Source organism: Narcine bancroftii, chromosome 14 (assembly GCF_036971445.1).
Source record: "Narcine bancroftii isolate sNarBan1 chromosome 14, sNarBan1.hap1, whole genome shotgun sequence".
NCBI classification, from domain to species: domain Eukaryota; kingdom Metazoa; phylum Chordata; class Chondrichthyes; order Torpediniformes; family Narcinidae; genus Narcine; species Narcine bancroftii.
This window is the reverse complement of record NC_091482.1, coordinates 45,534,122-45,551,580: the sequence shown is the minus strand read 5'-3', so window position 1 is coordinate 45,551,580 and position 17,459 is coordinate 45,534,122. Positions and strand designations below refer to the sequence as shown.

General features: G+C 44.7%; 1 protein-coding gene across 3 annotated transcripts in view; it reads right to left on the bottom strand.

Annotated features, from left to right (window-relative positions):
- Positions 1-699: 699 nt before the first annotated feature.
- Positions 700-17,459, bottom strand: part of cgnl1 (cingulin-like 1) — a 185,005-nt gene continuing 168,245 nt past the window's right edge. For all 3 annotated transcript variants that reach the window (XM_069911434.1, XM_069911436.1, XM_069911435.1), the window contains 4 exons: positions 13,057-13,181; positions 11,993-12,101; positions 10,962-11,125; positions 700-3,503 (listed from right to left, as the gene is read on the bottom strand). In XM_069911434.1, coding sequence (XP_069767535.1) covers positions 3,380-3,503; positions 10,962-11,125; positions 11,993-12,101; positions 13,057-13,181 — 522 coding nt within the window. In that variant the 3' untranslated portion in view covers positions 700-3,379. The remainder of the gene's footprint in view (positions 3,504-10,961; positions 11,126-11,992; positions 12,102-13,056; positions 13,182-17,459) is intronic.

The following is a 17,459-nucleotide window of genomic DNA, read 5'->3' as shown; positions in this document are numbered from 1 at the left end:
ATGAACTGTTATTCCAAGATCTCTCTGTTCCTCTGCATTCTTCAATGCCCTCCCCTTCACTGCATATGTCCTATTTTGGTTATTCTTCCCAAAATGAAGCACCTCACACATCTACATTAAACTCCATCCGTCACCTTTTATCTCACTCTTCTAAGCAGTCCAAATCCTTCTGCAGTCCCTGAAAACCATCCTCACTATCCACAACTTTCCCTATTTTCGTATCATCTGCATATTTACTCACCCAATTTACCACCCCATCATCCAAATCATTACTGTAAATGACAAACAACAAAAGATCCAACAACGATCCCTGAGGCACACCGCTCGTCACCAGCCTCCATCCTGACAGACAGTTGTCCACCATGACTCTCTGGTATCTACCTTCTAGCCACCGTTGAACACTTCTGACTATCTCAACATTAATCCCTAGTGCCTGAACCTTCCTCACCAACCTTCCTTATCGAAAGCCTTACTGAAATTCATGTCTAACTTTCTGAAATAATTTTTGAATTTCATAAAATGTAATTAATATTGTGGTTTAAAATTTATAAATAAAATAATTTTAAAAAAAGTTAATACTTAACCAAGAGGTTTTAATAAAGATGCTTTACATAGCTGGGAAGAATTGTTGGCAACTTATTGTTCACAGCATCATTCAAAGAATTTGGTTTTTTACCAAATGTACAGACAAAGCCATGATTAAGAATGGTTTGAAAACTTTATTTATTATAAGTGGTGTTTTACAGCTTCTTCTGCATGGAGGTAGCTTGAGAGTTTCAAAACAATGGACGCTTCTAATATCCAAATGACAAACGGTAGTCGTTGCATAATAACACATTAGGCAACAGTGGTGTTTAAGACAAAAACATTTCTTCCTGTTACAAAAAAATCATGTTAAATGTCTGCAGATACATCACACTTTACTGATTGTCACTCGTGCTTTAATCTAACTTCCTTTGTACATGACATGATAAAAATCAGCATTTTATACAATATATTTATAGATATAAAACTTTCTTGTTATGCAAATTAAAATAATATTGAGTAACTTACACATATAATAAAAAGTCAGATCTATTTTGAATAACAGGGTTACCATCACTAGGAACAACCAATGTCAGTGTTGTCCACACTTTAAGAAAGATTTAAACAATCAAATGTTTGTTACACAATAAAAAGAAATATTCAGAAAAAGGCATCCTTTTGTAAAAAGAAGTCGAGGCATAATTTAAGGGAACTGCATTAGTAAAACTATTGCAAATTTCTTCCAGTTTTTGGATGAGATTGATTTTTGGACAACACAGGAGAGGAACACACTGCCTAATTGTTGACCATTCCAAACGTCTCTCTTACCACCCCCCCCCCCCCCCCCACCTCCATTGTTGTTTACCCCTCCACAAAGCAATGATATTCCTGGAGATCTTTTCACATCCTTATCCCTCAAATGTGGGCAGAGATTGATTGAGGGAGATGGAGAAGAAGCCAAGGAGGGTTGGCCAACCAGATCACTGCATTCCCGAAGGCTCATGTGGATTCATGGATACAGCTGTTCCCAGACAGACGTGCATGTCCCTGGAAAGCCAAGGCTAGCTGGGGTTGGACTTTCGACGTGGGGATTGAAGGAAAGCGGTGGACTTGGCTGGTTGTGGCTCAAGGGAAAGGACTTAGAGCGGGGATGGTCATGGTCCAGTGTCTGTTATTGCTGGGGTTAATAGCTATCATGCAGAGGGGCAGGAGGCAGAGGGATGGTGAAATGTGAAGAGACGTGGGGAAAACTGCAGAGATGGATAGTGGCTCCTACTTCCTATTGGTTTGCTTATTAGACCTGCCGTGGTTCTTGTTGGGGCCAGCTATAGACCTGCAGGGTCTCCCCAGACTCAGAAAACCCAGAGACATGGACTCAAAATGTAAGGCTGCAGCCTCCATCAAAAACTTCAACGGACTCGCCATCATCCTGCTTCACTGTATAACTTGCTGGGTTTGAGTATTTGGAGCCATTTAAAGAATGAACTGAAGGTCATATTTCACTGTTCACTCATTTTGCAGAGAATTTAAAACATTAACAAAAAAGATGCTGTCTTCATCTGTACTCTCATAACAATCATAATCATTTAGAACTGAGGATGAAACCTTCGCCGCTGAATTTTTACGTCTGTCAATAAAAAAAAAGTAAAAATGTGTTTTTCAGTAGCCACAAATGAACTATGCAATTTTTCCACTCTCTCCCCACAGCTCACACCCTCTAATCCAGGCAGCATCCACGTGAACCTCACTCTACCCTTTCAGTGTGCGGGGTAGATGCAGGTTGCTGAACTTAAACATCCATTTTGTGGGACAGGGATTTCAAATAACCAATTGAATTTGAGATGTACACCCTCATTAAAATATCACTCCACAACCGTGAACAAGCTGGACCACAAATGCCCAACATGGTTCCATTGGTGGAAAAGTCTGCAACTTCTAATTGTCCTTTGAGGGTAAATTCTCCCCCAATTCCAGTTGTGCTGCCACGTTGGTAGATAGTGAAACAGACAGCACAAGCACACACACATTCATATACACATCGGTGGACACACACATGTGGACAGGACATACGCACCCAGACACGGGTACCCAAATGAACAGACACCTACAAGCTCACAGACTTGATCATACAAACGCACATTCATACATGTTCACACGCACAAGCACCCTCGCGCAAACCTGTGCATTCTCATGCCCACGCTCTCCCACGTGAGCCCAGGCACATGTACGTGCGCGCACAGATTAGAGATGAGCACGCAAATCAATGGTACCTAGTGTTCAGATGTATCCATCTAGTGACCAAGGGTGATTTTTTTTTTCTCTCTAAATATCTTCAGAACACAAAATTTAGCAAGGAAACCACAGACATTGTTGGCACTGTAAGATTTAAAATTATAAAGGGGAAAAAAAATCTCTGGTGTAAATTTATTTACACACCCTTTAAAATCTAACTGCCAGTTTTTTTTTTGTTAATGTTTTAAATTCTCTGCAAAATGAGTGAACAGTGAAATATGACCTTCAGTTCATTCTTTAAATGGCTCCAAATACTCAAACCCAGCAAGTTATACAGTGAAGCAGCAATAAAGGTCAAGGTTCATTATTACCACATAATTCCTACATTTAGAATGTAACATGCTCCATCGTAAGGCAGACAGAGAGTCGCCACTTTGCCCAGTGCCCCCCAATAAAGTCTACATCAAGGACGCTTCCACTTGCCAAACTACGAAGGGTTTCACAACTAAAATTTAGGAGCACGTCACATCAGATAGAGTTAATTTTGTCATTTTGGAAAGATATATTAATTAGCCCATGAAATTCCTCTTCCCTTTGCCTCGTCGTTAAGCATCATGTGAGTTTACAAATGACCTTCCCTGGATGGTGTAAACTCTGAGTCATAGATGCTGTCTTCATCTGTACTCTCATAACAATCATAATCATTTAGAACTGAGGATGAAACCTTCGCCGCTGAATTTTTACGTCTGTCAATAAAAAAAAAGTAAAAATGTGTTTTTCAGTAGCCACAAATGAACTATGCAATTTTTCTACTCTCTCCCCACAGCTCACACCCTCTAATCCAGGCAGCATCCACGTGAACCTCACTCTACCCTTTCAGAACCTCCACATCCTTCCCAATAATGGGGCAACCCGAAATGCGCGCAAATCAGAAGTTTTAAAAAGCTGCAACGTGACTTCCTTACACTTATAAAGCAAAAATACCACACCGTTCTACCAGCTAGCTACTCGTGTGGCCACTTTGAATCAGCTATGGATCTGGATCCCCCAGACCACTCTGCACCACAATGCTTTTAAGAGTCCTGTTATTAACTGTATATCTTTGGCTTGGCTTCGCAGACGAAGATTTATGGAGGGGTAAATGTCCACGTCAGCTGCAGGCTCGTTTGTGGCTGACAAGTCCGATGCGGGACAGGCAGACACGGTTGCAGCGGTTGCAGGGGAAAATTGGTTGGTTGGGGTTGGGTGTTGGGTTTTTCCTCCTTTGTCTTTTGTCAGTGAGGTGGGCTCTGCAGTCTTCTTCAAAGGAGGTTGCTGCCTGCCGAACTGTGAGGCGCCAAGTTGCACGGTTTGAGGCGATATCAGCCCACTGGAGGTGGTCAATGTGGCAGGCACCAAGAGATTTCTTTAGGCAGTCCTTGTACCTCTTCTTTGGTGCACCTCTCTCACGGTGGCCAGTGGAGAGCTCACCATATAACACGATCTTGGGAAGGCGATGGTCCTCCATTCTGGAGACGTGACCTACCCAGCACAGTTGGATCTTCAGCAGCGTGGATTCGATGCTGTCGGCCCCTACATTTGACCTCCTCAAGTGCAAAACCTCATACTTGATCAGATTGACCTCCATCTGTCTTTTCTCTGTCCATATCTGTAGCTGATCAATATTCTGTTGTATTATTTGATAGCCCTCTATTCTGTCCAAAATGCCTCCAATCCTTGTGTCCTCTGCAAAATTACTACCCACTTACTTTTTCAACCAAGCCATTTCTGTACTACATTTTCACAAACGACCAGGGTCCCAACACCAATCACTTGGGAACACCATTGGTCACAGGCTCCATCGAGGAGAACACCCTCTCGCATCTATCCTATGAGCCAACCAATTCTGCATCCAAACTATCCTATGGGTCCCACTTTACAACGCTATCTACAAATTTACTGATGACATCATGGTCGTCGGCAGAATCACAAACGACAATGAGGAAGTGTATAGGAGGGAGAGAGATCAGCTCATTGAGTGGTGTTGCACCAACAACCTTGCACTCATTAGCAAAACCAGGGGGATGATTGTGGACTTGAGGAGGAAGTCAGGAGAACACGATCCAGTTCTCATCGAGGGCTCAGTGGTGGAGAGGGTCAAGTAGTCCTGGGTGTTAACATCTCTGAGGATCTGTTCCAGAGCCTCTATGACGATGCAATCATGGAGGAGACTCGCCAGCGGCTATATTTTGTGAGGAGTTAGAGGAGATTTGGTATGTTACTGAAGACTCTTGAAAACTACATGAGTACTGTGGAGAACGTTCTGGCTGGTGCATCACTGTCTGGTAAGGAGGTGCCAACACTCATGACAAGAAAAAAAACTCCAGAGTGTTGTGAACTCAGCCTGCAACATCATGGGCACCAGTCTTCACTCATCGAGGACATCTACATGAGGCAGTGTCTTAAAAAAGCAGCCTCTATCCTCAAAGACCCCCACCACCCAGGCCATGCCCTCCACTCTGCTACCCTCGGGAAAAAGTTACAGGAGCCTGAGGATGATCACTTAGCAGCACAAGAACAGCTTCTTCCCCTCATATTTTAACCTATTGACATGTTATCTATAAAATTATAACACCAATTTTTTTACATATATGAAAACCAAATTCTCAGAAATTTATCATATCAAAAATTATATGTATTCTTTTCCAAAGATATACAACTTCATATTTCTCTATACCTGTTGAAAAATAAATCTATTAATTGGTCTAAAAGGAATTTGAATTTGATCCATGTAAAGTATATAAGCATATCGAAATCCTGTTGACAGCAAAAAGCACTTTTCTGAACTGTCTGACTTCAATCTATTAAGCTTTATCAGTATACTATATAACTAGTGTATAAAATTATAACGTATCCTTCTGTATCTAACATTTGTTATATTTTTCATACTATATCTGCCTTGTTAACAATCTTTAATAGATTTTATTCCTTTTTTTCTTGATCAGTTAATAAAATTTATATTATTCAAGATAAATGGGGTCAATTTCTTTTGTACCAACGGCCTTCTTATTTACTCACCTATTTTATTCATTTCTATATTAGCCCAAATCACTTTTTCTCCTTCCTCAAAAGGAGAAGAAAGAGATTGTAATTGGGTCACTTTATAATAATTCTCGAAATTTGGAAAAGTATAGTCCTCCCAATTCAAATCTCCAAGATATTTCCCCTTCATCAGTCCCCAGCTCCTCACTAATCTCTTGTGTCAAAAATATCCTAAAATCCAGTGTAAAGATAATACTTGATTACATACATAGAAGAAAAAAAGAAATATAGGAAAGATTCCACCGCCCCCCCCCCCTCTTCTCAAATATTGTTGTGAAACCCCTAGACGAAGCTACTGCATTCCATTTTTCAGGCTGCGACTAAAGTCGCAAAACAACGTCGTTGTAGGGATGTCACAGCTTGCTGGGAGGCCCTCTTCACCTGGTGAGATCTTCCAGTCGTTGTTCTTTCATTTTCTCTGTACTTTCTTCTACGGCCTCACCTCTTGAAGACATACTGTCAAGGCCCCAGCAATCTCCTCACTGGCCTCTTTCAATACCTGGGGATATATCCCATCTGACTATGTGGGCACAACCATTTTATTGCTCTTCTGAAGATCCAACATCACCTCTTTCTTGAATTCAAAATGTCCAAACACATTCGCATTCTCCATGCTGCATTCACCCTCTCTACCATATTTACCATCCTTCTTGGTATGTTCCACATAAAGTACTCATTAGTTCCTTGCCCCTTTCTTCTGACTCCAAGCATATTTTCTTCTTTCTTGAATGGTCCTCTCCTTTTCCCTAGTTATCCTCTTGTTCTGGGATGCTGTGGATTAATTCTCCACTTCTCCCCCACAGCGAGGGAGCAGTTGAAGAAGATGAGCCAGGAAGCCCCGGGGTCAAGGATGAGTGGCTTCCCAAGGTGACTGCCACGTCCTTTGGTGTTGGATATGACAGCAGCCAGCGTCTCACTGATGTCCGCCTCCACAGTGCATTAAATTCCAGAGGTTCGCCCTCTCTGACTAAAGTATTTATTTTTTAAACAGGCTCCTTTTCAATCCTCACGTTGTTCCCTCTTGTCCGAGACTCCCTACTGTGGGAAACAACTTTCCCATCTCTACTCTGTCAGCCTATTCCTGTCAGATAGTCAGCCTAATTCTGCCTTGATGGCACCATGTATCAGTTCCGAAGATGCGAGGTGGAGGCTGGAATTCATTGCGAGCACTCTCCACAGCAGCTTCCATCACTTTGCTGCTGTCGGTGAGCAGATGGCTAGGGGTGTCAGGCTGCACTGTACAGAAATTATACAGCTGGGCAGGTCCCCACGTGGTCAGTTGTAGCTGCCCCAGAGCTCTACAGGCATGCCAAAGACAAGAGTACATTCCTTCCCCTATCAGAGAGCCACCCTTCTTAGCCTCCTGCCCTCTCCCACATCACTACTCAGTTTCTTTCTCTTCTACTGTAAGATTACAAGGAGCAATAAAGCCATTGGGCCCTTTGAGTCAGCTACACCATTCCATCTCCCACTCAGCCCCACTTCCCTGCCTTCTCCCCATAACCATTGGGCCCTTTGAGTCAGCTACACCATTCCATCTCCCACTCAGCCCCACTTCCCTGCCTTCTCCCCATAACCTTTGGGCCCTTTGAGTCAGCTACACCATTCCATCTCCCACTCAGCCCCACTTCCCTGCCTTCTCCCCATAACCTTTGGGCCCTTTGAGTCAGCTACACCATTCCATCTCCCACTCAGCCCCACTTCCCTGCCTTCTCCCCATAACCATTGGGCCCTTTGAGTCAGCTACACCATTCCATCTCCCACTCAGCCCCACTTCCCTGCCTTCTCCCCATAACCTTTGGGCCCTTTGAGTCAGCTACACCATTCCATCTCCCACTCAGCCCCACTTCCCTGCCTTCTCCCCATAACCATTGGGCCCTTTGAGTCAGCTACACCATTCCATCTCCCACTCAGCCCCACTTCCCTGCCTTCTCCCCATAACCTTTGGGCCCTTTGAGTCAGCTACACCATTCCATCTCCCACTCAGCCCCACTTCCCTGCCTTCTCCCCATAACCTTTGGGCCCTTTGAGTCAGCTACACCATTCCATCTCCCACTCAGCCCCACTTCCCTGCCTTCTCCCCATAACCTTTGGGCCCTTTGAGTCAGCTACACCATTCCATCTCCCACTCAGCCCCACTTCCCTGCCTTCTCCACATAACCATTGGGCCCTTTGAGTCAGCTACACCATTCCATCTCCCACTCAGCCCCACTTCCCTGCCTTCTCCCCATAACCATTGGGCCCTTTGAGTCAGCTACACCATTTCATCTCCCACTCAGCCCCACTTCCCTGCCTTCTCCCCATAACCTTTGAAACCCTGACCATTCAGATACCTCTGCCTTAAAGACACCCAATGACCTGGCCTCCACAGCCATCTGTGGTAGCAAATTCCAGAGGTTCACCACTTTCTGGCTAAAGAAATTCCTCCATAACTCTTTTTTAAATGGATGTCTTTTAATCCTGAAGTTGTGCCTTCTTGTCCTAGTCTCACCTACAATGGGAAAAATAACTCTGTCCAGACCTCTCAACATTCTTCTATGAGGTCCCCCCTCATTCTTCTGAACTCCAAGGAGTGCAGTCCAAGAGCCATCAAATGTTCCTCAAATGCTAATCCCTTCATTCCAGGAATCATTCTTGCGAATATTCTCTGAACCCTCTCCACTTCCAGCACTTCCTTTCTTAAATAAGGAGCCCAAAACTGTCCCCCGTACTCCGTGAGGCCTCACCAGGGCCTTGTAAAGCCTCCCTGCTCTTGTATCCTATTCCTCTCGATATGACACCAACAAAGCATTCGCCTTCTTCACCACCTGGAGCTTAACCTTTAGGATGTCCTGCTCTCCCACCTGTACCTACGGATGACATCTCAGCTGTTAGTCTGCCTGATTTTCCACATTCCTGACAAAGGGCTCAGGCCCGTAACTTTGGTTCCCCTTTCCCTCCCATGGATGCTGCGCACCTAGCACGTTTGTCTATCACAGGTCACCCGACAACTTCTACTTAAAATCTACTTCTTCTGATCATAAGACCATAAACTTTCAGTGTATCCTATACCTTATTGTGGAGATGGCAGCAAGGTTCTTTCCTGTTACACAATTGTCTTCCTTAACATTTCACTCCAGACACAAATATTCCTTCCCCACAAATAATTTTCTGACTTCAGGTGTAACACTAGAACCGATCTTTGCTTGCAAAAGAAAAATAACCATTCCTAATTTAAAAAAAAATGAGGAATAAAGTATCTTTCCCAATGTTTCAATAGCTGTTGAGATTAAGGTTCTTTAACTGTATAAGCTGAGTATAAAATCCACAGCTTTCACTTCTTTACAGCACTGACAATAGACTCCGGCACCGTGACAGAATTCCCCAAGGAGAATCTGACTCCCACATCCTTACAATCAGACCAAAGATATTAAATTCCATTGGCATATTTACTGAAAACAGAGCATGGGTGTGTAATTTCATTACACAATTCTGAGTAAAATGACTTTGTATTGTTCAAAACCAGCTTCACAAGTCGAGTAATTTTGCACACTTCTCTGGACATCGGAGACCCCAGAGGGAAATTCATCCCCATTATCCTTCCAGCGTAAAATCCCCAAGTGACAATATTAGTGCAACTTGAAAGATTTCCCCCTCACGAGTACAAAATTTGCAGTTCCTATTTACACAGAAAACAGCCAGGCCACAGTAAGAACTTCTCTGAAACCATGCTGTCTGAGGGCCAGAAACTACATACTCTGCCCTCACCAGGATCTGTGGCTCCTGCAACATTATGTGTGTCTTGGGTGCTTTACTCTGGAAGGTTACAGCTCCACTCACCTCAGGTTCCCAGCCCATGGAACATTCCAGGCTCCTGCTGATCTTTTCTGCATTTGACGGCGGTAACAAGGAGGTCAGTGAATCTCCAAGTTCATCGAGAGCAGTGTCTCTGCTTGAATTCCACACACTTTCCAACTGCTAAGCCTCTCCATTGACCACAAGACAGTTTCCTGACTGTGCCTCAGGAGTACACAGAGGACTTACCTCCTCCAGGCCCTGTTCTTGTGGGCACATCTGCAGGGCTGTGACCAGCAGGACATAACAGCGACAAAGAATCATAATCTGTCTCCACACAAAAGTGATGGAGAAACTCAGCATCCATAAAATTAAAAAGCAGTCGACATCTCGGGAAGGGTTCAGGCCCGAAACATGGACTACCCTTTACTTCCTGTGGGTGCCGTGCGACCTACTGAGTTTGTCCAGTACGTTTGTGAGTTGCACTCAAATCCAGCTTCTGCAGACTTTCTTGCTTAATTATATAATCTGCTTCTAACTGCCACATTAACGCACTTGATCTCACCTTCTCGAATGAAATTAAATTTAAATTTAGACAATAACGGACCTTTTCGACCTACAAGCCCATGCAGCCCAATTACATCCAACTGACCTTCAACCCCCCCCCCCCATGCATACACGGGAGAAACATACAAACTCCTTGCAGACAGCGCCGAATTCGAACCCAGGTCCCAGTTGCTGGCGCTGTAACAGTGTTGTGTTCACCGCTACGCCAACCGTGCCGGCCTGTCGGAGAAATTCTTGCTTATCTACACATCCCTCTCCCATCTTTTCCGCCCTGCAAACAAACATGCTTTTTCTCTTTCCCAATTCTAACAAAGAGTCTTGGGACCCAACACATCTCATCTGTTTCTCTTTCCACAGATGCTGCCAATCTGCTGAGAATTTTTTCCCAGCATTTTTTTGCTTCTATTTCCGATTTCCAGCATTTGCATTTTTAAATTGCTTCTCTTCACCTGCCCTTCTCAGGTCTACCCCACTCTCTCCAGCCCATCCCTCATCATTACAGCTTCCTTCAAACGTCATGGTTTGCATAGCGCAATGAACAATCTGGAAGGAACTCGAGCAGCGTCAGTGGGAGAAAAAGAATGGTCAGTGTTTCTGACTTGAACTCGGCCTTAATGAACTGATCTCAGTCTCAGAACCTCAAACCTTGAAGTCCTTGCCCTTTATAATAATGATCATCATTCGGTGATTGGGCAAAGTTGTTTCAACTCCAAAACCATCGCGGAGCAATTTCCACGCACGACTGGCAAATAGTTCCATTCTGTAAGCAGATGCAAACCTACCTGAGATCTTTCTTGAGTGAATTCATTTGCCCCTGGAGCTCTTCATTGGCTTCCACTTGTTCCTCCAACTCTCTCTGCAACTTCCTTCTTGCATTTTCCAGGCGATCCACTTCTTCCTCCGCTTCGTCCACTTGCCTCTTCAATGCTTTCAATCGAAGATTCAACTAGAAAGTTTCAATCAGAGATTCAACTAGAAAGTTTCAATCGGAGATTCAACTAGAAAGTTTCAATCGGAGATTCAACTAGAAAGTTTCAATCGGAGATTCAACTAGAAAGTTTCAATCGGAGATTCAACTAGAAAGTTTCAATCGGAGATTCAACTAGAAAGTTTCAATCGGAGATTCAACTAGAAAGTTTCAATCGGAGATTCAACTAGAAAGTTTCAATTGGAGATTCAACTAGAAAGTTGCAAGGTCAATCAAAAACGCATCTCGTCAAATCCAGTTGAAAACATTTTGAAGCAACACACGACAGAGATTAGTTTAGATCAGTGGTTCCCAACCTTGTTCTTTTCACTCACATCTCACTTTAAGTACTCCCTACGCCATCGGTGCTCTGTGATTTGTAAGGGATTGCTTAAGGTGGTACGTGGGTGGAAAGAAAAAGTTTGAAAACCACTGTTCTAATCGTCCCTCAGTGACTCGTTACGTGCACAGTTTCATCACTCCAAAGGACAATTTTTCTCAAGCCAAATATTTCAGTAACAATTGGGTCTAGAGCCTTCCCTTTCCATTCACATCCCACCTTAAGCAATCCCTTACTAATCACAGAGCATCAATGGCATAGGGATTACTTAAAGTGGGATGTGAGTGGAAAGAAAAAGGTTGAGAACCACAGGTTTAAATGATGCTCTGCCAACTTAATGCTAATCCTTACTTCAAATCATCTTGTATAACCCTTTGGACTCTGGATTACTTTAAAGTGGGATGTGAGCGAAGACTTAGAGTTGCAACCCCAGAAATGAAAGAGGGACTTGCCTCCCACTGTCAGATAGATGACCCCCACCTGACTCTCCACTCTGTACCACCCACCTGATCCTTCTGGTCTGTTAGTTGGAGATGCTCGTCATCTATTTGCAGCATTAACTCTTTGGCCTTTCTTTCAAGTTTACGATTGTTCAGTTGCAGAGTGGATCTTTCCCTGAAAAGGATTTTTAAAATACATTTGAACTGTGTTCACGACAAGAAGATTCCAGCATCGATATTCAATTTGGAACATATGTGACAACCGCTTGGATTTAAGCAGCTCTTTTCTGTTCCAGGTCACTTCTCAAGAATGTTATCAGTGAACATTTAACAGAGAACTTGTAAGTCGAGTGACCTGCATCTTAATCAGAAGGAAAGCTTTCATAGTTATGGGGAACATCTTAATCCTCATGCTGGGTCAATGGAACTGGGCAAGGTGAGAATCAGTACTTGTGAACAGTCAGCCAAAGGTGTGTACATATGGTAAATTGTACCGTTGTTGAGGCTGAACCAGCTCACCGCACACATTTGTTCCCTAACTACATCTGCGGGAGAATGCTTCTGCTGACAAAGATATATTGTCATGCTGGGTTTTACAATATCCATATAGGTGGAGGGTATGAATCCATCAGACTGAATCACATCTAATCAATCAAATCAAATTAAACATTTAATTGGAACAAATCTATGAACATAAACTGGTTCCCTTAAGCGTGCAACTGGTGACGAAGTTTTACTCCTGATCCAGTCTGCATTGTGGATTTTCGAGGGGCGGGAAGCCACTCGCACGTCCCGATTTACATCAGTGGAGTGGTGGTGGAGCTGTTCCAGAATTTCAAATTCCTGGGGGTCCATATCTCTGATGATCTCATTTGGTCTTTATTTTTTGGGCTCTATGAGGAAGTGATGCCTCCGGCCCAAAGTGCTGTTGGATTTCTATAGATGTACTATTGAGAGCATGTAGACATGCAGCAGGTAGTGAAGACTGCCCAACGGATTGTTGGAATGCAATTGCCACCCACCGAATCTATCTGTAGGGGACGATGTTTTTACTTCAATGCTAAACATTAGCTGACAGACATATATCCTTTTACTGAAGTTGCAAGGTGGGCGACCAGGTCACCTCTTACCTGTCTTCAATCTCCAGACATTCTTCCAGTTCCTGGACCCTTGCTTCCAGCTGAGCGACAATTCCTTCCTTGTTCTGCTTCTGAGAACCTTCCAAATGTAGAATTCTGCTCCTTAGATTCTTGTGCTGAGATTAAATGTTACTTACATCAAAATTATTGGCAAACACTCATTTCTGAAATTGAATACTCTTCGCAGTAAGTCACACATTAACCTGACAATTTTTAACTTGCATTTTGTTTTTCGAAAATTTTTATGTTAAGTGACAGGGTAGCTTTTGTTGAAGTTCACTCAGTTTTGAGTTGCCTGTCTAATTATTCTTTTTTAAAATCAGACAGTAACACAAATTAGTAATAGTTGGATTGCAGCAAAACTACGACCACAAATTCAATCAAATTTGGATATTTTATGGAAGGTAATTTACTAGTGAGAACACCAACCTTTTTTTGGTAAGGGAAGCCTTCCTTTTCATTGGTTGGCAAATGAAATCTTGAGGATAAGATATTCTATCCTGGTGGGAACGTGATATTAGAAGGTAGTAACAACAGCGGACAGAAGGTGGCCTCCTGCACCACACCAGGATACTGTCAGTATTGCAGAGTTGGACAATAGCATTATGTGTTCAACACAGTGACATTTGATCCAGGTGAAAGAACCTGAGTCAATTTCACACAATCGCAATTTGTAAGGTAACCACCAAGACTACTGTGCTTAATAATAAACAATTTCAATGGCAAAGCTCTCGAGTAGCTGGACAAATGGGCTGAAAAAGTGGAATAAACTCCAGATGGTTGTTAACTCGGCTTGCGATATTACAGGCTTCACTCCATCAATTAAAAAAGCAGCCTCCGTCCTCAGAGACCCCCACCACCCAGGCCACACCCTCTTCACTCTGCTAAAATCAGGAAAAAGGTACAGGAGCCTAAAGACGAGAGCTCAGCGGCCCAAGGACAGCTTCTTCCCCGCTGCCATCAGATTCTTGAATGATCAATGAACCACAGACACTGTCTTACTTTTCTTGTACTATTAATATTTTTATTTATAGTAACATTGTAAGATAGTTATAATACGAATGTTAACACTATGATGTTACCACAAACACTGAATTTCATGACTTGTTCGTGTTAATAAATTCCGATTCATGCAGACAAGTGTGAGGTGTTGCATTTTGCAAGGACAAGTCAAGAAAGGACATAGATGGTAAATGGTAGGGCACGGAGGAGTGCAGTAGAAGAGAGGGATCTGGGAATACAGATGCGTAATTCCATGAAAGTGGCATCACAGGTGAATAGGGTTGTAAAGAGAGATTTTGTCATATTGGCCTTCATATAGGAGTTGGAATGATACAAGACATCGGTGAGGGCAGGTTTGGAGTATTGTGTGCAGTTGTGGTCACCTAACTAAAGGAAGGTTATCAGATGTTGTCCAGACTTCAGGAACTGAGTTAAGGGAAAGGTTAAACAGGTTAGAACTTTATTCCCTGGAGCGTAGAGGGGAATTTGAGAGAGGTGATTTGATAGAGGTGCTTAAAATTGTGAGGAGTAAATGTAGGTGGGCTTTTCCCACTGAGGGTGGGTGAGATACAAGCCAGAGAACATGGGTTAAATGTGAAAGCGGAAAAGTTTAGGGGGGACATGAGGGGGAACTTCTTCACCCAGAGAGTGATGGGAGTGTGGAATGAGCTGCCAGCTGAAGTGGTGAATGCAGGCTCGATTTTAAGATTTAAGAAGAATTTGGACAGGGACATGGATGGGAGAGGTAAGGAGGGCAATGGACAGTGTGGAGGTTAGTGGGACTGGGCAAAAAAAAAAGGTTTGGAACAGGCTAGAAGGGGCCTATTTCTGGGCTGTAATGCTCTATGGTTCTACATGGATACAGTGCAAGTACTAGATTGTGATATATTTTTAATGTTTAAAGATAGAACCTCAGCAAATTATCCCATGGTTCTCAGAAAAAATGCCACAATCTGAAAGAGCTTTAGAATCAGTGTGGTGGTTGGTTTTTAATTGGAGATTGGATTGATCAACTTCCTGCAGAAATCAAATGGAATGGGCAGCACGGTTGGCACAGCACCAGGGATTGGGAACAGGGTTAAAATCCCACGCTGTCTGTAAGGAGTTTTACATTCTTCCCGTGTTTGCGTGGGTTTTCCTGGGGGGGGGCGGCCTGGTTTTCTCCCACCATTCGAAACGTACCAGGGGATGTAGGTTAATTGGGCAGCCCGGGCTCGTGTACCGAAATGGCCTGTTACTGTACTGCATGTCTAAAAAAAAACCAAGACGTTAAAGTTATTCTAGGATTCAGAAAGCCTGCGATTCCTTCTTCTCAAACTACTTCTAGTGAGTGGAAATTGTGGAGAAATCCCTGAGAGGTCCTGTTCGTTACTCAGAGATGATTAGTGCGATCTGCCACTAACCAATATGTACACATCCATCACAAATACCAGCCTTGATCAATGTTCAATTTACATAATTAGCTTAGTCCTCAGTCACTCTCTCATTGCTGTCACTATACCTGGACGATCAGTATTGCAAAAATATATTTCCATTTCATTGCCTAAACAGTTGTGTAAATGTGGTGGTATACCACCAGCCTACTGCAGGGGCAACCTCTGTACCTGCAGGAGTGTAAGGGGACAGGACAAAACCTGGCCGGTTGCCAATCAGTCGTCCTGAATTAATCAAGTCCCACTTGGTCGGGTGTCAATCACCTTCTGGGATATAAGCCTGCGTTGACCTCCCGAGGCCTCACACTGAGTTGCTGCAGCCACAGCCAGCCTGGCTCTGTGGAGGTTTTTGTGGATTAAAGCCTGTTGTTCAGTCTTTACCTTGTGTGTGTCTGATTCTGTCGAACAGCACATCACAATTTAATCCACACAATTTTCCCACGGCTGCCATGGAAAAACTCCTGTGTGCAGGGAGCCTCAAGGTCGACCCACGCCACCTGGAAGCCCAGACAAGATCTGGCAGCACGCGGTCGAGTCAATCATTGAGACACATGAGGGCGACATCCTGGACTCTGATCGGAAGAAGTTGGACTTACTCCGGTCAAAGCTGGGTCCCTGAGCTTTCCAGGTAACCACAGGCTGCACCACGCACAAGAGTGCAATGGAAACTCTTGAGAACTTGTACACGCCCCACATAAATGTGGTAAGTGCAAGGTACCTCCTCAACACCCGAGCCCAGCAACCCGGGGAGACGGCTGAGTCTTACCTGGGACACTTGCGAGAGTTGGCCCAACCGTGTCTGGCTGAACCGGGGCCTAAATGTAGAGGAGCTTGAGAGGCTGATCCGGGACGCCTTCGTCAGATCTCGAAGCTGCTGGAAGACAACATCTATGCCCTAACCAGGACTGTGGAAGAGGTCCAAACCCTGGAAGCACATCGAAGCCTTCGATTCCAGGTTCCCCCAGGCTCCCTCATGGCCCTCTCACACTGCAGCTGCAGCCCCAGGCCGAGCTGGGGAGGAGAACATTGATGCGGCAGGCGCCCCTTTAAGTACTGTGGGTCCTGGTGTGGGTCAGATCAACGATCGCACCAAAACTGCCTGGCTAGGAACCTATATTGTTCCCGATGTAGCAAGAAAGGCCACTTTGCAAAAGTGTGCCTCTCTAAACCTGCTGGCAGCTCAGCGGCCCTCTATGACTTCCCTACCTCTCCCATGGACCGCCACCCCCCCCCCACGTGCGCGTGCCGGATGGTGCCATTGTCCCTGCGACGACTTTAGTCTTCCCCGACTTCGACTGCACAACATCCGGCCCCACCAGCAACCGTCGCAGCATGTGCCCCGAGCATCTGCACCAGCTCTCGCCAAGAACTACAGCAACGTCACTTCCAACTGACGTGATGACGTCACTTCCCCCGGCACAGCGGACACGGCTGGGGAAGGATGCCAGCCATTCAGCGGCTCCCCATGTGCTGCCGCCATCTTGGGGCAGGCAGCACCCGACACGGAGGGCCCCCAATGACGTTGAAAATAACGTGGTCAACACGGGCGATGACCAGGCCACCCTACCGACGCTCCCCACGCCTCCGGGTGCCATCAGTTGCCGAATGCCGCACCCAGCGACCGATGGCAATGTGGTCAACATGGGCGATGACCAGGCTGCCCTACCAAAGGGCCCCATGCCTCTGGAGGACATCGGCTACCGCATGCTGCACCTCATGACCGATATCGACATGGTCAACACGGGTGATGATCAGGCCGCCCTATCGACGCTCTTTATCCCTCCAGTTAGCGATGACTCTGACTCCGAGATGATCTGGCCGCCACCACGCTGACCAGGGACATTCCCCACGATCCTGGGCACTCAATGATGGACATTGGACAGTGGCAGCACCAAGAGTTTCGTTCACCCAAGTATGGTACACTCCCTCAGGTTAAAGGTCCACCTCACCACCTGCTCG